Source organism: Haliotis rufescens, unplaced genomic scaffold, assembly GCF_023055435.1.
Source record: "Haliotis rufescens isolate VD_foot unplaced genomic scaffold, xgHalRufe1.0.p SCAF_5, whole genome shotgun sequence".
NCBI classification, from domain to species: domain Eukaryota; kingdom Metazoa; phylum Mollusca; class Gastropoda; order Lepetellida; family Haliotidae; genus Haliotis; species Haliotis rufescens.
The window spans coordinates 63265544-63288909 of NW_025964223.1; the positions used below are offsets into that span (position 1 = coordinate 63265544).

Below are 23366 nucleotides of genomic sequence, written 5' to 3' on the forward strand. Positions count from 1 at the left end.
CTGGAATACACCATTAACCTCATTTCACCTCGGCTTACTTCTGTTTCACAGTTTGGTAAAGGTGGACCAGTGGTTTATAACTGAATAACTATTTAAAGCAGCATTAAATGAAACTCACTCACTCCCTCACTCACTCACTCATGTTGAGGGAGTTATCACATGGTACTGTCTGGAATGACCCTCGCTGAAGCTACAGAATCGAGGAGAATTGATAATTTACAGACGCCGTTATGTAGATGGAATATTGCTGGAATATTCACTCACTCACTCACTCACTCACTCACTCACTCACTCACTCAGTATCATGTTGGGGGAGTTATCACATGGTACTGTCTGGAATGACACTCACTGAAGCTACAGAATGGCCGGTGCAATAAGTGTTTAAGATAGTTGAAACTGATTAGTTACCAATGTTCATGATGGTCGGAATACTACGTCTATTACATCATTGCCATAATCCTTTATTATGGCTATCATCACACTATAAAAATCTTTTAGAGTTTCAACAGATGTCCTCTTCACCATCAGATGACCCTAATTGGTTGTGTGGATAATAGTTCTCCTCTGGCGGGAAAACTTCAGTTCTTTCCAAATATCCCACATCTAACTTGATACAGATATTTGGGGTAGGTGGTTTGGATTACTCTCTACTCCTGAGAGGTAGTATTCTTAGAATTATTAACAATAATTATTTTGTGATAATTTCTGTGAATACAATACCTCGATTATAGCATTGCCTGAATAGCCAGAGTTACCATCAGTGGTAATCCTGACTGACATCAGTTCTTATCCATAATGTATCTATACCATGAACTCTGAAACCCATGAAGATCCGGGACAGAATGGGTCTTCAGCAACCCATGCTTGCTGTAAAAGGCGACTGACTATCTTAAGAGGCGACTAATGGGATCGGGTGGTCAGACTCGTTGACTTGGTTGATGCATGTCATTGTACATATCCCAATTGCGTGAATCAATGCTCATGATGTCAATCACTGGATTGTCTGGTACAGACTCGATTATTTACAGACCGCCGTTATAAAACTGGAATATTGCTGAGTGTGGCGTTAAACAACAAACAAACAACCTGACACTACCATGAAGTCTAATACGGCTACAAAAGGCCAAATACTTGATAGTTCCACTGAATAACCCAAATAGTGTCTGATGACATCACTTCCAGTACTGATATAACTTCCGGCGTCACTTCTGGTGAAAATCGGTGCGCAGGTGGCCTTGTCTAAGGCGCCACGATTTGCTGTGCAAAGTGGCTTGGGCCAGAAACCTATGATTGTGGGTTTGAATCCAGGTTTACCTCGATTATGTTTCTAGGTTTGTCAGCACCATACCCATGCTCGTGGGTTTCACCGAAGTGGTAAACATCTGAGACCTGCATCACTCCGGGTTTTTCCTCCCACATTAAGCTGACATACCTATATATAACTGGAATACTGTCAAAAGCAGTGTTATACACAAGTCACTCACTTATTCTGGTGAAAATCACTCAAGATCTTATGTGATTTTATGCAAACCCACGTCAATCATGACATTGTGAAACTGTAAGATAAACAATAAATTTTGGATATAATGCTTTATAGCCTTACACAATATGTAATCCCACGAACACTATACATGCAGCATTTGTAACTGACATAATGATTACCATAGGAAGGATAGAAAATACACAGAGCTGAGACTGACAAAGGCATTGCAGTTGCTTTTAGTGCCGTAATAGGATGAGGTCACAAGATACGTCTCACCTTGTTAACTCCCTTGCCTCAGGAAGATGTTATCTATGTGACAACTACCAAAAGAGTGATTCATATTCTCAGATGTTTTTTAGAGATGTTGACTCTAGCACACAGAGAACAGAAGTGAGGTTTTCCTGCCTGGAGCATGCACAGAACAATGCTCAAGGAAAACTATTATTCATAGAAGTTAATAGGGCCAGCTGATGGTGAAGAGAACTTCTGTTGAAAATCTAAAATATTTATAATGTTGGTTGGTTGGTTTGTTGTTTAACGCCACACTCAGCAATATCACAGCTATATGACGGCGGTCTGTAAATAATCAAGTCTGGACCCGACAATCCTGTGATTAATGTCCTGAGCATCGATCCACGCAATCGGCATCGATGACATGCATCAACCAAGTCAGCGAGCCTGACCACCCGATCCGGTTAGTCGCCTCTTACGACAAGTATAGTCGCCTTTTACGGCAAGCATGCATGGGTTGCTGAAGACCTATTTTACCTCGGATCTTCACGGATGGTGTTGTGACAGCCATAATACATGGAGTGTGATCATTTTCCTACCAGATACCAGGGCATGGCCGGCTGGTCTCACTACATCACACATTAACATTGGTGGTGTAGGCTTTCCTCCTCAGTGAAAAACATATACCGTATTGGACGTAATAAGCGACCGGGGCGCTCTCAAAATTAAAAATAGGGGGCTCTTATTGGAATATAATTTTGGTGAGAAAAAAAACCATGGTTGACAGATTGTAAATTTCTTTATTTCTTTCTGTTTATGCTGACAGCCTGAAATGATACCAAAGAAATGTAAATGCTGATCATACACGACAGAATATATGTAAATTTTTCCAGAATTTAATTGCCCGTAATTAAGGGTGCATATAACACACGAGTTCGTATTATACACAAATAATTAAGTCTTGTGTATATTGATCAATCGGAAGGGGTGCTAATTGGGATTGTTCACTAGCCAGTATATTAGCAAATATCGCCGTGGGCACTTATTAGAGCGGGACACTTATTACGTTGAATACGGTAGTTGTCATGTTAATGTTAAACCCTAATAAACAGTTAGACCAACCAGTCCATAAAACTGAAATGCACCTGTCAGATTTTGTATTTTTTTCAGCCAAATGACCAACTTTTTGGCTTTCAAAATCTGTACATGTAAACAAAAAAGTCTGGTTTGGCTTCAAATGTAACTGACAGAAGAGGAAGGGCCAGGATGTTTAAAACGTGGGTGAACACTAAACCCATATTACAATGTGATGAAAAACAACACATAATAGGTTGATATGCCACCTCTGAATCAGCCATTGGACTTTCTCTAACCTCAATATTCATAAATTATATATTAATTTGTTTTGGAGTCCCTGACTGCTTCCAGTCTGGCCTTTGTCTCAGACTTGGATCTGTGTCTCCGGGCATTCTGGCTAAACAGGAGCAAAATGGTCCGCTTGTACCCCTGGGAGCTGCTGCAGGTACCTGTCATTTTACTTTGTTTCTGGTCATGTGACAGAGATACAATTAGCACTACACCTAAGGCATTGCCATTCTGGTTGAATTACTGTTAGGGCAAGGGAGACAATCACATCTCGCTGCTTCAAGGAGGTCTCCCTGGTCACAACATTCCTCTTAAGTTTAGATTTTCTGAGCGGCATTTTGGAAGCTGTATAAGTATTTTTTGTATTATTTGATAAACTTATTGAAGGTTTATCCATCATCATGAAAAGGTATAATTTTTATTTTTCAAAATATTAAAAAATCTACAATGATAAAATGCTGTTTTTTCCAGATTTTATAAATTATCTTTTTAAGTAAATACAAAATGTAACCTTTGATAAATGCCAGAAATTGAAACTGACCACTCAGTGACCATCATTATGCTGATTAAGCAAATTAATGTCTGCAATGTTGAGGTAAAATGTCCATCCAAAGCATGAGTTAATTCTCAAATCAAATCATGTTTGACTACCAGTAGATTCAGTATGTCCATCAAAGAAATCCATCAAATTATCGGGCAATTTTTAAGATGGTCATTACATTTGGCAAAACAGATTTTCAGTACTTTTCAGCAATCTTTTTGTGATAATAAAGATGACTTGTACAGCGTTTTACATGGCGCAGGAACCCATCATATTTAGCACAATTTTCATCTCATTAAAATCTTCTATGAGTCAAATTTGGATGCAGCATATTTTCATCAGCCAGTACTAGTTCCTGCATAAACATCTAAGGAACTGTAAGAGAAATAGCTTATTTATTCATGCATTACATAGTGTTTGAATAATATGAATGGCCAAGATGATAAAATTTGTTATTTATAAATATCCTGTAGACAAAAGTTAAACCCACACATGACCCTCTGTTGGCATGGCCGGATAAAAATATGCTGTCAGTTATGATGACTCACAGTTTTAATTGAGAAGCTAAGTGAATATCTACTTCTCATCATCATCATCATCATCATCATCATCATCATCATCATCGTTGTTGTACCAGCTTTATACAGCTATACAAGTGCATCATCATCATTAGCATCGTCTTCATCGTCATCATCATCATCATCATCATTGAAACTCAGTATTTTTCATCCCAGTTAAAAAAATAACAATCTTGAATGTCTTTAAGTACTGTTATTTCCTTGGAAGGAATTACAACCCTAGACAACAGAATTTATGATGAAATAGAGAGAGAGAGAGAGAGAGAGAGAGAGAGAGAGAGAGAGAGAGAGAGAGAGAGAGAGAGAATAATGTTTATTATAGTGTCACATGTTATATACACTTCTTACTAAAACACGTACACGAACAATAAAATATAACATCCGACCAGGTATGGCCTACGAGACACTTAGACATAAAAGCAAATTATAACGTCATGATCTGGATAAGGTAAAATAAGACATATACTAATTAACACAATGTTTAAAATTAAGGTAGGGTTATGAACACGCACGCTCGCACGGACACGAACACACACACGCCAAATTACTTATAAAGTCACGCACGCAATCATACACAAACACGTAGATACCCACACACCCACCCCACACCATACCACGCGCACACACACGCACAAGTACACGCACACACAAACACACAAACACACGCACGCACACACACATACCATACGTACATTATACCACACACACGCACACACACGCACACACACACACCATACGTACATTATACCCCCCCCCAAAAAAAAAAAAAAATATATATATATAAAAAAAATAATAATATGAAAATCATTTGCAAGAACAAAAAAAAGTAGTCCTTGTGTTTAGAATTCAAGTTCAAACACGCTGTTTAAACTAAAAAGTCCCTACAGATACAAACATATAAAACTGGATAATTTCAACAAAATCATTAAAGTAACACGAAACACAAATCAATCACACTTAAACTTGTAGAGTTTATTTTTACTACATTAAGAAAAAGGTATTTAATTTGATTACATTAAAAAGTACCTGCATTGCCAAGCAGATGATAGGCACTCTGCGCTAGCCTTCAACTATGCTTGTGGGCTGTGGCTATATATAGCTGCTTGCCTTGACATCGATGACAAGAGGACAGTTCTCGGATATTGAGTGTTTCCTAGAAGTCATGCAGTACACGGAAAAACACCAACGTTCCATATTGATCACACAAAGAAAAAAACCCATTTCATTGTGGTTGTTTCATAGTAACATAATCTCATGTCAGTATGACATTACTGTCTATATTTCTGTAATAATGAAAAAAACCCATGTCATTGTGGTTGTTTCTTAGTAACATAATCTCATGTCAGTATGACATTACTGTCTATATTTCTGTAATAATGAAAAAAACCCATGTCATTGTGGTTGTTTCTTAGTAACATAATCTCATGTCAGTATGACATTACTGTCTATATTTCTGTGATAATGAAATCATTCAGTTATTATCTATGTAGTACAAATTATTTATTTCTCAAACATGATTTTATTATATTCATTATTTCATCTGTTCTTTCTTCATTCTAAATTGTTGTTAGCTCCTATATATCTTCGCATGGGTTTATAATCCATCATCAAAATGAAGATATAATATTTACCGGTACTTTACTAACTATTGTTATTTGTTTAATTTGATTTAATTTGGTAAGTGATTGAGTATGGTTTTACGCAATATTCCGGCAGGGGACACCAGAAATGGGCTTCACACATTGTACCCATATGGGGAATCGAACCCAGGTCTTCGATATGATGAGAGAACGCTTTGATCACTTGGCTACCCCTTGCCCCTTAATTTCATAAGAAATCTGACTGAAATAATCTAAGCTTTGATTACGTCACACTTTGAAAGTAGTGAAAGTTATTCTAATTATATCAAAGTTATGCAACTTTTCACATTAATTTTCTTCAGCAACCCATGCTTGCCGTAAGAGGCGATTAACAGGATCGGGTGGTCAGACTCGCTGACTTGGTTGATGCATGTCATCGATCCCAATTGCGTGGATCCATGCTTATGTTATCGATTGTTGACTGTAAGGAAGAGTTTATATTGGCCAAGGTTGATAGAACCGACATACCCTGGCGTCGGGAGGTAGAACGTGATGACATGACATTTTTGGGGGTTGACTATGGTGATACGAGAAGTGTTCAGGCAAAATGGGTTTTAGAGGCTTGAAGTTTCCTTGATGTTTCCGCACAAGGATCAAAAGTAGAAGGAAGAATGCATAGCGTGAGGTAGGATAAGATTAAATATATGTCTCTTTCACAAATGACATTTTCATTGGCTTTAGGTGAGGTGAAGGTGAGGTGAAATGGGGTTTAATGTCGCGTCCAGGATTATTGCACTTATATAATGACGTACTGGTACATGCACATGTGTGTGTGTTGCTGCTTGTACTAAAGTACTCACGGAAATGAAAAAACCCTGTTTTTTCGATCTCAGATTTTAGATTAATATTAGTTAATTAATATACAAAATATATACATATTCAAACAACTCAATTAGTACCAATTGGGCCTTGCCACAAATACAGCGTATCATAGGTTTTTATGTATTTTTACACGTAAAAGTGTGTAAAAATATGAACAAAACAGACTATTGTGAAACTGAGCATGTGTTAGTGGATCAAGGTGAATGTCCATGACCTATGACACCTTGACGACAGGTGAAAATGTCAGTGGTAAGTGATTTGTGCGTGGCATTGTGGGATAGTGAATCATCGTCAAAATATCAGAACGTAAAAGTAACATTTTCCCTTCTCAAACAACAACTTACATGTCATTATTATTATGTACATAAACATAGCTGTTATTTTTATTGTTGTTTTGATAACTTTTTTTTCCAGGCTAAATTGCATAATGCCTATAGCCTGTTTCTGCCATGTCAGTTTGGACTTGTTTTATTTTTGAATGTTGAAAGTGCCTACAAATTACCTCCTGTAAAATACATTTTGTATTGAGCACTAGCAAATCCAGACTAGTACTTTTCCAGTTACTTGTTATTTCGTATTTACATCTACGTAATGCTTTGTGTCGATTATTAAATCCAGCAAAACATATTTTTTTTCATTTCCATGAGTACTTTAGTCCGGATTGATGCCAATGTTTAGTGCTAGCCCACTGAGATATCATGCCCCACTCAGATACAGTATACTGACTCAAACCGACCAGTCCTTGTTTTAGCCTCTTAACGCCGAGCGCCAGACAGCGTAACAACCAGTACCATCGTTAAACTTCGTTTGGTATGACGCGGCCGGGGATCAAAACCCGGACCTTCTGTCTCTGGGCGGATACTCTACCACTAGACCACAAAGGCAGTCTTCACTGGCTTGAAATGTAAGTCACTCAAAACTTTCGGAGGTTGTGACAGGATACCCCAAATGACCATGGGCGATTGATCAGAAGTATGACATGTTATATAAACCTATTACTTTCTTATACTGATGGACATTCATGTTTTGTTTGTTGTTGTTTAAAGCCACACTCAGCGATATCCCATCTCTATGAAGGAGGCTGGTAAATAGCCAAGTCTGGACCACACAAACCAGTGATTGATATTGTGAGCAACTACCTATGCTGTTGGGTTAGGATGACATGTCATTCAAGTCATCGAGCCTGATTATGACAAGCATAGGTGCTGAGGAACTACTTCTAATCCTCATGGGGTAACATGTATGTCTGACCTGGAATTCCCATAGAGTACTCTTTTGCGATTGTGTCTTTGTTATTTGTGTGGCTATTTCCATTCAAAGTGTGCACATATTCCATAGCTTGGTAGGCCTCTGCTGTTTTCTTTGGTAGGCCTGTCATAACCAACATTGAACACATAGAGAATCCCACCCGAGTGTCTTTTGATATCAACACGAGTTGATAAAAGTATAAAAATATATATATTTGATATCAAAAGGCACGAGGGTGAGATTTTATTTATCATCTAACATCATTCATTCCATTGTTGGGCACTTTCTTCTTTTCATAAACATTTAACTTTTAAATCTGATAATCAGTACCCTCAGGTTCATCTCTCTGTTCATCTTCTGTAATGTTTTGTATTTGTCTGTCTGTGGAGGAACTGTAGACTCTCACCACTCACTAAGCATCGTCAGAAGAGTGAGTGAGTGAGTGAGTGAGTGAGTATGGTTTTACGCCGCTTTTAGCAATATTCCAGCAATATCACGGCGGGGGACACCAGAAATGTGCTTCACACATTGTACCTATGTAGGGAATCGAACCCGGGTTTTCGGCGTGACGAGCTAATGCTTTAACCACTAGGCTACCCGACCGCCCCTCATCGTCAGAAGAAACCTACTGTTTAATGAGGTCACTGGTTCATGATTTCATTCATTTCAGCTTGGATGAGTCACAGGATTTCCACGAAACAGGTTCTCTACTCCACACACACATTTCTTCTCATTCAACTGAACATCATAAATCACTTCAAGTAAAAGATAAGAGGTGAAATTGGGTTTAATGTCGCGTCCAAGATTATTGCACTTATATAGCGACGTGCATGTACGTGTGTGTGTTTGTGTGGCTGTGTGTACTAGTCCGGACTTATGCCGATTTATAGTGCTAAGCACACTGAGATACCATGCCACAGTTTCACATGAATACCCCACTCAGACACAGTATACTGACTCCGAGCCGACCAGTCCTTGTTTTAGCCCCTTGAATGCCGAGCGCCAGACAGGGTAAGAACAAGTACCATCTTTTAACGTCTTTTGGTATGACGCGGCCGGGGATCGAACCCCGGACCTTCCGCTCTCCGGGCATATGCTCTAACACTAGACCATGGTGGCGGTTTAAAAAATAAGAGGACCAATCAAAGTATATTGGATACGAAGGTACTGCCCCTGAAAACTTTAAGCACAGTTAAACATGTTTTGCATGAAAGACACAGCCTGTATTGACAACATTATTGGGAAATATAAGATAGCTACGCGATTAATCGCAAAGAACAATGAAGAATAAAGCATGTTTTATTATAAAACATTATTTTATTAAGACATAATTTCTGGAGATTCAAACATGTTCTCGCAACTTGATGGCGTAAATTGGAGGACGTTATTTTTGTCTGGTGTCTGACGAGTTGTTCCTCATAGATGTAGCTCAGCAACACAGGTAAACGCAATCTTCTTCGTGGGAGATATATGACATCGCTATTGGGAGAAAAGGTACTGACAATCGATGTGAAAATTGTGACAAAAACCGTGAAATACCACACTTACCCCCCCCCCCCCCCCCCCCCTGTTTGTATAATAGACTTCAGTGAGTCATTGTTTAAATATGAGTAAATATTTTTAAAGCTTGTACATTTTAAAAAGATACCTAAAGAGGCTGTACCAATTATGTTTTATTCTTCCTGCAGTGTTTTATTCTATGATAAACAACGACCACGAGTCGTTTATTTCTTAGATAAATATACTCCACGGCATCATGTGATAATCTCACACAGGATGAGATTGTTCAGCTGAATAATGACAGATAGACCCTCATAATGACAGACAGACCTTCATAATGACAGATAGAACCTCAAAATGACAGACAGGCATTCATAATGACAGACAGACCCTCATAATGACAGACAGACCTTCATAATGACAGATAGACCCTCAAAATGACAGACAGGCATTCATAATGACAGACATACCTTCATAATGACAGACAGACCCTCATAATGACAGACATACCTTCATAATGACAGATAGACCCTCATGACAGATAGACCCTCATAATGACATACCCTCATACTGACAGACAGGCCCTCATGACAGACAGGCCCTCATGACAGACATACCTTCATAATGACAGACATACCTTCATAATGACAGACAGACCCTCATAATGACAGATAGACCCTCATAATGACATACCCTCATACTGACAGACAGACCCTCATAATTACAGATAGACCCTCATAGTGACAGATAGACCCTCATAATGACATACCCTCATACTGACAGATAGACCCTCATAATGACAAAGACCCTCATGACAGACATACCTTCATAATGACAGACATACCTTCATAATGACAGATAGACCCTCATAATGACAGATAGACCCTCATAATGACATACCCTCATACTGACAGACAGACCCTCATAATTACAGATAGACCCTCATAGTGACAGATAGACCCTCATAATGACATACCCTCATACTGACAGACAGACCCTCATAATGACAGACTGTCAAAATGAAAGATAGACCCTCATAATGACAGATATATAGACCTTCATACTGACAGAAAGACCTTCATAATGACAGATAGACCCTAATAATGACAGACATACCCTCATAATGACAGACAGACCCTCATAATGACAGATAGACCCTCATAATGACAGATAGACCCTCATAATGACAGATAGACCATCATAATGACAGACAGACCCTCATACTGACAGACCCTCATAATGACAGACAGACCCTCATAATGACAGACATACCCTCATAATGACAGACATACCCTCATAATGACAGACAGACCCTCATAATGACAGACAGACCCTCATAATGACAAATAGACCCTCATAATGACAGATAGACCCTCATAATGACAGACAGACAGACCCTCATAAATGACATACCCTCATAATAACAGATATACCCTCATAATGACACACAGACCCTAATACTGACAGACAGACCCTCATAATGACATACCCTCATAATAACAGATAGACCCTCATAATGACACACAGACCCTCATAATGACAGACAGACCCTCATAATGACAGACAGACCCTCATACTGACAGACAGACCCTTATATGCATACTTACAGAACTGAATACACTGGGTCAAGTTAGGTCTTAAAAAATATATGACAAATAAATTAATAACGGTCATAAATATGTTTTATTCAACACTGTGACAGGCCGTTCTAATGAGAGAAGTTTTTTACATAAACATAAATATCGTTGAAAGTAAGTTGTTTTCTTTTTCATGATGAGACATTCAACTTGACTAATTGTTTATGGTTTTCATGTGAATGTGCACGATAAAACACAAACACACACATATATGTGTGCACAATGTTTACAAGTGAACATGATGAAACTACCTATGTTCACATGCCTGTATCTATGCTACTCAAAAGAAGTTAAAGAACACCAGGTTTTTTTCATGACTATTGATAATTTTGCTTGCCATGACAGATTAACTGTAGAAATATGAAAGAATCAGGTGTTCTTTAACATCTTTTTGAGTAGTATAATGATATGACAATTAATGACGAACATTATATGATTAAGGTGCTTTCTGCCCAACACAAGTGCAAATTTCACATTATGAGAAAAGGTTGAAAAACAATTCCCGAAAAGTTTTGAAAGAGTTCATATGACTGACAATTTCAATTTTTCTTTTCACACTTTCTAGTTTTGGACTTTCCAGTGGGAGGACTCTAAAATAGTGAAAAAAGTCAAGTGTATGTACAGCCGTTTCACCATGAGCAGGGGCCACGGGTAGCCCAGTTGTCTAAGGCACCACGATTCGCTGTGCAGAGTCGTGTCCCTTGTGTACGCCAGAAACCTATGATTGTGGGTTTGAATCCGGGTTTGCCCCGATTATGTTTCTAGGTTCGTCAGCACCATACCCGTGCTTGTGGGTTTCACCGAAGTGGTAAACGTCTGAGACCTGCATCACTTCGGGCTTTCCTCTTACATTAAGCTGACACACCACGATATAACTGGAATACTGTTAAAAGCAGCGTTAAACCCAACTCACTCACTGACTCACTCACCATGAGCAGGATCTTGATCCAAACTGCTTGTTTTAGATCACAAATTTCTTCTTTGCCTTTGAAAAGTCATAACCCTATTCAACATAATGAGTGCCCTTATTAGAAAGCTCTTATTAGAATATTATTTTGGTGGAAAAAACAACAGAGTTGAAATATCGTAAATTTCGTTGTTAATGCTGACAGCCTGAAATGTTTATAAACGTCAGATATATTTTTCCAGAATTTGATTGTGCACAAGTGCGTATTATACACGAATAAATAAGTCTTGTGTACATTGATCAATTGGAAGGGGTGCTAATTGGGACTGTTCACTAGCCATTATATTAGCAAATATCGCTGTGGGCGCTTATTAGAGAGGGCACTTATCATGTCAAATACGGTATATTGTATGATATTCAAAGTTGAATACAACAAGACAAATGTCTAGTATTCAGTCCTTTGAACTCTTCCAGAAAGTTTCATAGCAAGTTTCCAAAGGTTTCCCCAAGTTTAGATTTGTCAATTTTATTGGACAAAAAAAATAGTCCTCACAACCCATCCTTGTTTTCACAATGTCAGTAGTAGGTATCCCATGTCAACAATACACCTTAATTAATGGAATTCAACAGAAAAGACATACGGACACCAGAATATATACCTAACTTGACCAGAAAGAAGGTCTGGACATGACAAGTTACTGTGCAGAGTTGTGTCCCTCAGCCCTGAGTCTGACTTTTAGAGAAATCACTGGTGTTTAGAATATTTATTTATTCCTATACATAGTGAGTGAGTGTGTATGTTTTTACGCCGCTTTAAGCAATATTCCTGCAAATCACGGCGGGGGACACCAGAAATGGGCTTCACACATTGTACCCATGTCGGGAATCGAACCCGGGTCTTCAGCGTGAGGCTACCATTAGGCTACCAGACCGCCCCTCCCATACACAGAATGATATCATTTTCTACGAGAAAAAGTGAGGGATCATTTGATTGCTCTAGGATGGGCCAAGCAATCTTAGGAGACAAGGCATAAAATTATCAATTCTTTTAATGTTCACTTAAAATTATTTTTTGTCCATACATGGGATAAAATTTGCAATTTGTTTTTCTTGGGTTTTTCGTGTGTTTCCTTAAGTCCAATTGTTTCAGCAAATCCCTGGAGTTGGGTTTAACGCTGCTTTTAACAATATTCCAGTTATACCGCCGCGTGTCAGCTTAATGTGGGAGGAAAGACCGAAGTGATGCAGGTCTCAGACGTTTACCACTTCGGTGAAACCCACGAGCATGGGTATGGTGCTGACAAACCTAGAAACATAATCAGGGCGAACCGGGATTCGAACCCACAATCATAGGTTTCTGGCGTGCCCAAGGGACGCAACTCTGCACAGCGAATCGCGGCGCCTTAGACGACTGGGCCACCCGTTCCCCCACATATACATCAGAAACACAAGAACCCACTGTACAACATCCCGGTTCACTACCAGCTGATGCAGTCTGGCGCATGTCTGGCTTCTCAAGTAAAAACCAAAAATAGTGACATCAGCACCAGAGTCCATCTGTCTTTGATGGATTTTTTATTCATAATTATCTGAGAAAAGGATAAAACATTTAAAGAATAAATCCTGTCAGTTTTGGATAAATAAATAATTGCACAAACACTCAGCAATGTTCAGCTACATGACCATGGTCTGTAAATAATCGAATTTGGATCAGACAATCCAGTGATTCATATCATGAGCATCGATCTATGTAGTTGGGATATGATGTCATGCATCAACTGAGTCAGCGGGCCTGACCACCCAATCCCGCTAGTCGCCTCTTGATGGCACGATACATGTGCTCGTGGGTCTAGTGGTGTAACAATACGGCGATACAGTATTGTATCCCGATGCACAGCCCACGATACGATGCATCGATTTGGAAAGCATGTATCGCGATACATACGATATTTTCATAACACAGTTTTACTTACCCGGTACTTTTAAACATGAAATATGTTTAACAGTTTCAAAGCCAGTTTGTTGTTTCAGTAACACATACTGTATTGCTGACAATTTGCTATAACAGTAAATAAACACCTTATATCTTCTTCAACTGTACTTGTCACATCTTTTAGAGAGCAGAAAGACATCAACCTGGCTTAGCTCGTACCAGTAAACACTGTATCGTAATACGTATCGTATCGCGACCCTCCCGTATCGTTACACCTCTAGGGCCTACATCCAGCATCCCACTGGGGTCTTCTCCTCTGTCACTAACCTTATACCCGACATGACTTAAATAATGTTCAAAGGTAAACCCAATTCACTCACACTCTCTCTTTATCATATTATCAACTTTCATGGCAAGCATATCAGGACTTATAGCAACAGTATAGATACACATGTCTATAATTATCACGAGTGTCTTGTTCCTTGTTTACAGGCTCAACAATCCCATTGGTTAGATTCATAAACCAAGGGCAGGTAACTCTAAATAGTTTCATGCCACTGCAACATGTAGTCATGAAGTAAGACGAGTTCTATGGATGAACAACTTCTTTAATACAATTAGTGTGACGTTTTGGTGTAGATCCTAACACCTTTATCAAGCAAGTGATTGCTTGATAAAGGTGTTAGGATCGACACCGAAACGTAGCACTAATTGTAATGAAGAAGTTGTTCATCCATAGAACTCGTCTTACTTCATCACACCAACTTCTAAATGCCACTGAAAGAAACATGTAGTCATGTCTAGTGAACCTGATTTAAGAAAGATCACATTTGTCTCCATGTTGAACAATGTTCACAATCATCTTGCCAAAGGATAATGTGACAGACACTCAATGACCTGAGGATGCTACTCCCAGCATCAGACTTATTTCATGACTGCCTCTACGATATTAACCAGAGCCTTCTTGGCATCAGAATGGGGGAAAACATCTAATGCTTGGATCGCTTTTTGACCATATTCTTCACACAACGCGAGGCATTCGTTCAACACCGGGGAGGACTTGATCAAAGACACTATCTGAAACATAAGTCGTAAATGGGAATTTAATTCATTTTGAATAAATATTACATAGCATCCTTGACAACCAAGGCTATTATACCTCCCTCTGTAGTAGTACCAAAGGGTGAGATGATGTGAAATGGGGTTTAACGTCACATTCAAGATTATTGCAGCAATGCATGCATATATTATAAGCCCGATCACTAGGGGTAGATTGGGTTTTATGCGTCGGAGGCGAGTGGCATAAAACCTAACGAGGGATGCATAAAACATGTAAAACCCCATGTTCCCCGAGTGATCCTGCTACAACGAATTTATCTAACCTACATGTGACATTGAAAAAGAATTAACACAAATTCAATATTGATAGACAGCTGTTCGATTGGGCTGTGGTTATCTTGTGCTATGCAACGTGACTTCCATTGACTCGGAAAAAGTCTTTTTGCTTTGAAGTGGGGTATAAAGGATTTATTCTGCCTCTCACAAATCAACGTGCAGCCTGTATTACTCGTGGTGTGGGATAAGGGATTTAATCCCCCGCTGAGAAATTTATTACCGGGTTAAACAGTATTTTATCAAGATCACATGGACCAATCAGATCTCATCATTCTGACATGGCGGTATGATAAGTGTGTTGATGTGCTTGCTTGTACTAAAGTACTTACGGAAATGAAAAAAAACTTTTTTCGATCTCAGATTTTAAATAAATGCAGTTAATATACAAAATATATAAATATTCAAACAACTCAATTAGTACTAATTGGGCCTTGGCACAAATACAGCGTATCAAAGGTTTTTATGTCTTTTTACATGTAAAAGTGTGTAAAAATATGAAACTGAGCATAACCAAGTGTTAGTAGATCAGAGTGAATGTCTATGACCTATGACACCTTGACGACAGGTGAAAACAGGTGCTTGAAACCCACGTGCATGTAATTTGTCAGTGGTTAGTGATTTGTGAGTGGCATTGTGGGATAGTGAATCATTGTCAAAATATCAGAACGTAAAAGTAACATATTCCCTTCTCAAACAACAAATTACATGTCATTATTATTATGTACATAAACATAGCTGTTATTTTTATTGTTGTTTTGATAACTTTTTTCCAGGCTAATTTGCATAATGCCTATAGCCTGTTTCTGCCATGTCAATTTGGACTTAGATAAAACTAGCAAATCCAGACTAGTACTTTTCCAGTTGTTTTGTTATTTCGTATTTACATCTACGTAATGCTTTGTGTCGATATTAAATCCAGGTTTTTTTCATTTCCATGAGTACTTTTGTCCGGACTAATGCCAGTTTTAAAGTGCTCACCTATTCAGATACTATATGCAGTTTAACATGAATATCCCACTCAGGCACAGTATACAGACTCTGAGCCGACCAGTCCTTGTTTTAGCCCGTTAATACACAAGAAGGGGAAAGAACAAGTACCATAATTAAATTCTTTAGGTATGATGCAGCCAGTGATCAAACCAATGACCTGCTCCAGCAGACACTCTCTCTATCTACTGGACCACAGAGGTGGTCACTATTATAGGAGTAATAGTACTCATATTTAAGGTTAATATCTTGAACCTGTTCAGAACAAATAGCTTTGTTTTAAACCTGATTGTAATGACGGGGCTTAAAATATCTGTTCAAGCAAATTACTCTTGAGCGAGATAAATTCTGTGTTTAGTTAGTGTGAAGGGAGAACAAGACGATGACATCACTTCCTGAACAGTCTAACAGCAAATGGGTCCACGGTACAGATATAGTAATAATAGAAAGCAGATATAGTACCCTTGATAATAGAAGATAACACATCTATTTAACTACAAATATAAGATAGCTACCTGATAAATTCCAAAGAACAATGAAGAACGAAGTGTGGTTTATTTCATGATAAAACATTCTTCTACTTAACCACAAATACAAAACTACATACTTGATTAATTCATCTGTTATGTCATTGCATCCAGTAGATATCAGTGCTTTGTATGAGAAATTGTGGCATGCTATACTTTGGCCAAGAGACATGTAGACAAAGATTAATCAATATCCTTCACCTGCTTCTTGTCGGAGGAGCTGAGAGGAGAGGCGAATGTGTCAAGGGAGGCAACTCCATAAGTCTCTGCATACTTCATCACTGGAGCCGACACTATTGTCAGTTGATCAAGGAATTCCTCCGGGTTAAGGAATGGTGCCATGTCTTCATTGAGCTGCATTGGATAAAACAAATAGAATCGATGTACATATCAAATTGTTCTTGCCTATCAAAATACAATTTACGACAAGTCCCAGGACGAGAGTAAGCCTTCCACTAGCCCTCAGAGTTTGTATTGTAGCTAGTCCTGCTTGAACAAGACAGAAATGTTTACAAAGTTTAAATTTTCTGTCAGTTTTATTCAGTTCCAATTTACCGTATTCGACGTAATAAGCGCCCCGCTCTAATAAGCGCCCACGGCGATATTTGCTAATATATTGGCTAGTGAACAATCCTAATTGGCACCCCTTCCGTTTGATCAATGTACACAAGACTTATTTGTTCGCGTATAATACACACTTGAGTGTTATATGCTCCCTTAATTATGGGCAATTAAATTCTGGGAAAATATATCTGTCGTACATAAACATTTCAGGCTGTCAGCATAAACCATGAAATTTATCTTTCAACTCTGCTTTTTTTCACCAAAATAATATTCTAATAAGAGCCCCCTATTTCTAATTTTGAGAGCGCCCTGGGCGCTTATAACGTCGAATACGGTATACCAAAATTGAAGCATTGAGAACTGGTTCAGAATTATAACCCCCAAATGCTACTAGTCAATGAAGACGACCATCATTGTTTTTTTTAATACATGTCGTCAGCACAATTTAGAAATCTCAGGCTAGTGAACAAGCGTGAATGTTTGAGGATGGAATCAGATATTTGTAACATGTGGACTATATTGTAACCACATCACTACCCAATGAAACAATTTCTGGCGTAGGGATACAGCAGCAGCTGCACTACTTGTATCTCCATCTTGACCAGCAAACCATGGTGCTAGCACATGTTTTCCAGTTGTTTTTTGCATGAGGTGGAATCACTCTTGACAATGAAGTACCAGTGCGTCAATTACAATACTACAATATTAACCTTCAGTTCAGATGCTGTTAAACTGGTCAAACCATCAGATATGGTCTTCTACGTATATGTTTAAAACTTGAGATGAAATGATACAGCAAAATCACGATATGATACGAATCACTATATACAGGTCACGATACAATATCTATCGCGATACGTATATTTACGTTAAATCATGTGGAAACTTCTTGACTAGAAATATTTCAGAACAGGTTCAAAAGGTAAAATTAGCTTTAGACACATGTTCTTAGTGGCTGTTATTAGTGAGTGATGTATGGGTTTACACTGCTTTCAGCAATATCATGGCGGGGGACACCAGAAATGGGCTTCACACATTGTACCCATGTGGGGAATCGTGCTATTATTAGTTGTGAAATTGAAACCCTAATAACAACACATGTAATATTTGCCTGACAAAACTGCTGGGTGTCATTAAACGTGTAGTAAGTAAATTCTCTTAGCAAGTGTACCGTCTTGTATCGATACCGAAAAAAAAATGTATCGTATCGTCTCATGAAAACTCAAGATGCACTGGTGCACCGATGTATCGTTTCCCCCCTATAGGAATGTCTAAGGACACAAGTACGAACCTGTTGAACGTACGCCATGTTACACCCAAATTCAAACGCTTGTTCCTGAATGTGGTCACTATGTTTCACTAGCTCCATGGACGACTTGCAGCTCTTGGCCAACAGGCTGCCAGACGACAGGAATGTTTGTTTCAGCCAATCAGAGAATGTGACAGAGGACAGTAAAACTGGATTGCCTCTCCTGTCCTGAAGTCCTGTAAACTCAGCCTCCATTAGGTCCCCGATTGCACTTGACATGGTTTCAACCACCTGCAAAATGAGAGGAACTTTCATGTAAAGTCTGGAAGGTAATTTAAGGTACGGACGTTTACTACAATATCTGAAAAACTATCGCACCTACTCCAGTCAAAGTTGGTATGAGATTATCAAACAGTCATACATAACCGGATATTACATTTAAAGACAATCGGTGCATGAATAAAAAATCTGTCTATTTAGCTATCACTATATTTAATCAACAACCAGACCTGTTCATCACGAGTGGAACGAGCATTCATTGTAACAGCCATCTGCATAATGCTATCCCTGCGTCACAGGGCCATATGACATAGTTGAACCAATCAACTTAATTGAAAGGTTGCACGGGAATCATGCATGCACGAATACAGTGTTAGCGTTGGGCGTCTCAAGTTGAGACTCTCAACAATAATCTCATACCAACTATGACTGTAGTAGGTTCGATAGTTTTTCAGATATTGTAGTAAACATCGGTACCTTAAATTACCTTCCAAACTATACATTCAGGGATTAGATGATGTTGTTAGGAGATAACCATTATGTGTTTCAGATGTGCAGTTCTAAATGAATATTTGAATTTCGGGCATCGGATACTCAAAAACACTCACAATTCTGAAAAATGTTTACAAAAGTTATCACTATATTCCACAGAACAGACATGACATCACCCTGGCATGCTGAGATGTCATGCGAGAATGCTTTGAAGTCATGTTTTGTTTGTTCTTTAACGCCACACTCAGCAATATCACAGCTGTATGACGGTGGTCTGTAAATAATCAAGACTGGTCCAGACAATCGAGTGAATGATATCATGAGCATCTATCCACGCAATTGGGATATGATGACATGCATCAACCAAGTCAGCGAGCCTGACCACTCGATCCCGTTAGTCGCCTCTTACGACAAGCATAGTTGGCTTTTACAGCAAGCATGGGTTGCTGAAGACCTATTCTAACCCGGATCTTTACGAGTTATGAAGTCATGAAATCAGTTGATTATATATTGGTCCCGTTTATCTAATTTGAAATGACAAGCACAACAATATTTCTTCTCCAAAAACATCCAGCTACCTTTGTGTTTTTTAACTCCGCCAATCCTGTTGAGGCATTGGCCAACAGGAAGTCTCCACTTAGGACAGCCATCTTGTTTCCAAACTCCATGTCCTTGACTGGCCCATCAAGAACTGGGTCAAGGTCGGAAAGGTTGACAACTCCTTTGTGAATGAGGTTGGCTGTATGGATCATTTCTGTGACCTCTGCAAGTGACCTTTGCCTGAAAGGGGTAAAGAGGTGAGGTGAGGTAAAATTGGGTTTAACGGTGTGTCCAAGATTATTGCACTTATATAGCAACGTGCATGCACGTGTGTGTGTGGCTGCTTGTACTAGTCCGGACTGATGCCATTTATCATGCTAGCTGACTGAGATACCATGCCGCAGTTAAACATGAATACCCCACTCAGACACAGTATACTGACTCCGAGCCACCAGTCCTTGTTTTAGCCCCTTAATGACCAGCGCAAGTCAGGGTAACAACATGTACCATCTTTTCACGTCTGGTATGACGAGGCCAGGGATCGAACCCCAGACCTTCCGCTCTCTGGGCGGACGCCCTACCATTAGACCACGGAGATGGTCTGGAAGGAGTAAAGAAGGGATTCACAGCTAATATGATTCACAGTGAGAGAGTGCATGTTGTAACATGCCTCACTATTCGAGTAGTGTCGTAGTGGCCCAGGTTCATTCCAGTTACAACAAACCAGTGGTTGACAGTGTGAGCAGTGATCCTTGCCATGAGTGTACGATGACACACAAGCAGCCATGTTATACTAAATATGCTGCTCTCATAGCATGCATGGGGCTCTGAGAACATATTCTTTCTGTTCGGGCTGGGACGAGTAACTCAGGTACTCATATCTGGCGGGTACTGAGTAGCACCGGGTACCCACTAGATTACCTGGACCCATGGTTAGTCATGTGACATACTGTTTAATGACAAAACTTATCTTGAACTACATTGTTACACTACAAGTCACTAAAGTTCGAATTTCTTTCTGACTATGCACACATTCCTTTTGACTCGTACATCTGTTAGAACATGTAGAATAAAGATAAAACTTAAGTCAGCTTCAGTGTATGCATGACCAGATGGGTTTATAGTGTATCTAAATACTTTTTGCCAGGGATACAGTCAAGTAATTCCAAATCGGACATTTTGTACCCATCGCTTGAGACCTATACAGCGGGTACCTGGGTAGGGTCGGGTAATAGGGGGTTGGGTACGCGGATAGTAAATTTGAAATCATCCCAGCCCGACTCCTGCTACTTCCTATGGAAACTCTAAGGTAAGACAAGCAGGGATGTGCATGGGTTCTATTCTACCCCAGAATGGGGTGCCAGAGACCCAGGTCCCCTTTCACAAAGCAATCGTAGCTCTACGACTATCATAACTCATATACTCTAACATAAACTTACAACAGTCATAGTGCTTTGTCATACAGGACCCTACAGCCTGGTGACACTAGTCAACTTACCGTGGACATATCCCTGTGATTTTGTCCTTCTCTAGTATTTCTCCCTCTAACTTTGGCCCTGGACCTGCAGCCTTTGACAGCAGCAAGACGATCAGCCCCCGGGTCTGCAAGCCATGTTTTCCATCATACACCAGGCCTCTGAAGAATATGAACAGATTCAGGAATAGACATAATAAATGAATACAAAATGGTGAAAAAAAGCTATCTGTGTGTTATTTGAAGAAGACTGGATTCAAAGCAGTAATAGAATTTTCTTAGAACGCCTACAAGCCTGAATAGCAATAACACCCAGGGACATACAGGAACACCCCTCTAAAATGATAAACATTCTATCAGCCCTTGGGATACCTTTAACAGTAGTGATACTAACTTGCGCCAGTGGGCTATAGTGCTAATGTAATTTTTACCCCTGTAAAGGTCTTTCAGTGCCTAGTCACTGGCTTGATCATGATCCTTATAAAGCACATGCTTGAAATAATTTCTCAGTGTGATTTCACATGCCTGATTCAATTCTGAAACCCAAATAAAAGAGCTCAGCACAGTGAAGCTAACAATGCAAATGTTGTGAGGAGTAAACTGGCTTCAACTTGTTTTCAATAGGGGCAAACTGAAGAGAAAGCTTGTGTGTTTTTCTTACAGATCAGTTTTGAAACACTAACTGCCAGCTTGCTTAGATTAGAAACCAGTGTTTATCAAAGCCAAGCCTACAATATAAAAATGCCTGTCGTATAAAGTCAATTGCTTTTCCATCCAGAGTTCCTTGCGGCCAGCCAAGTACCTTTGTCACATCTTACACTGTCCATTCATGTGTTTTTCAACTGTTTCATTTTGGACAAGTCTACACATTTTGATAAACAAACGTAATGAAATGTTTAACTTTCACTGAGAAAATATTCTAAAATGTGAAAAATATTTCAAGTTGTTTATTTATCCTCCACGTCCTGTCATCGAAGCCTTACAGAGTGCTAGCAATATATGGTCACTTTGATGTGAAACTGTATATTGTCATGCTCCTCACTGTCACGATTGTAGTAGTATATCTATATAATTATGTAAAACATACTGTCCCTCTAACTATTGGTAGGTCCAAGACTTGTGTTAATTGCATTATCACAAAATACAGCTTTATCATATATGCTCTTCTGATCCTTTGGTGGAAAAGAAAGCAAATTTAACACAACCATACCAATGAGCAAGTCAGTTCAAGTGCTACAACAAATCCTGAGTGAGTAAGTATGGTTTTACGCCGCTTTTAGAAATATTCCAGCAATATCACAGCGGGGGACACCAGAAATGGGCTTCACAGATTGTACCCATGTCGGGAATCGAACCCGGGTCTTCGGCGTGACGAGCGAACACTGTAACCACTAGGCTACAACAAATCTTGACTTACCTTGCTGTTCGCAGTAATGGATGTTGTGTTCCTACAAGTTTCCTCATGTGAAGAACTACGTTAGAAATTTCATCACTGAGCAAACACCTGAGGCTCATGAAAGATGTGGGATAGCCAACGATCTTTTCAGCATTAGAAACAGCTTTATTCCAATCACTTGGCTCACTGCTGCTCCAAAGGCCGACATTTCTCTGTCCAAGATGCAATAATTTCGGCACCCGTGACCTTGGGCTGACGTAAACATTTGAGAGGTTTCGTGAAAAACTCAAGAAATGATGTCTTCCTCTCCATCTTGAATGAAAATGTTTTGTTTGATTGTTTAACGCGCGCGACAAGCACCTCAGTAGGATCCGTGAATGCGAGCACATCGTGTCTGACTACTTCCTACAAGAAACAAAACAACAAGCGGCCATGCTTGCTCGCAATATTTTTGGGAATCCCCTTCAAATCTATAAATAACTTTGTCGCCCCCATCACAATCAAATTAATTCACTTGCAACAAATTTGCTTCTTGAACATATCCACCTCGATTTAATTTGATAATGAACTATAGAAAT

The 23366-nt window shown here is 39.2% G+C and overlaps 1 protein-coding gene across 1 annotated transcript; it reads right to left on the reverse strand.

Moving 5' to 3' along the window:
- Positions 1-14557: 14557 nt before the first annotated feature.
- On the reverse strand, positions 14558-23245 carry LOC124143848 (all trans-polyprenyl-diphosphate synthase PDSS2-like). Its single transcript, XM_046513005.2, has 6 exons — positions 22810-23245; positions 21417-21554; positions 19957-20158; positions 18650-18898; positions 16996-17148; positions 14558-14962 (listed from the first exon to the last, which is right to left on the reverse strand). The coding sequence occupies exons 1-6, from the start codon at positions 23175-23177 to the stop codon at positions 14810-14812; spliced, it is 1263 nt and encodes a 420-aa protein (XP_046368961.2). The 5' UTR covers positions 23178-23245; the 3' UTR covers positions 14558-14809.
- Positions 23246-23366: the final 121 nt, after the last annotated feature.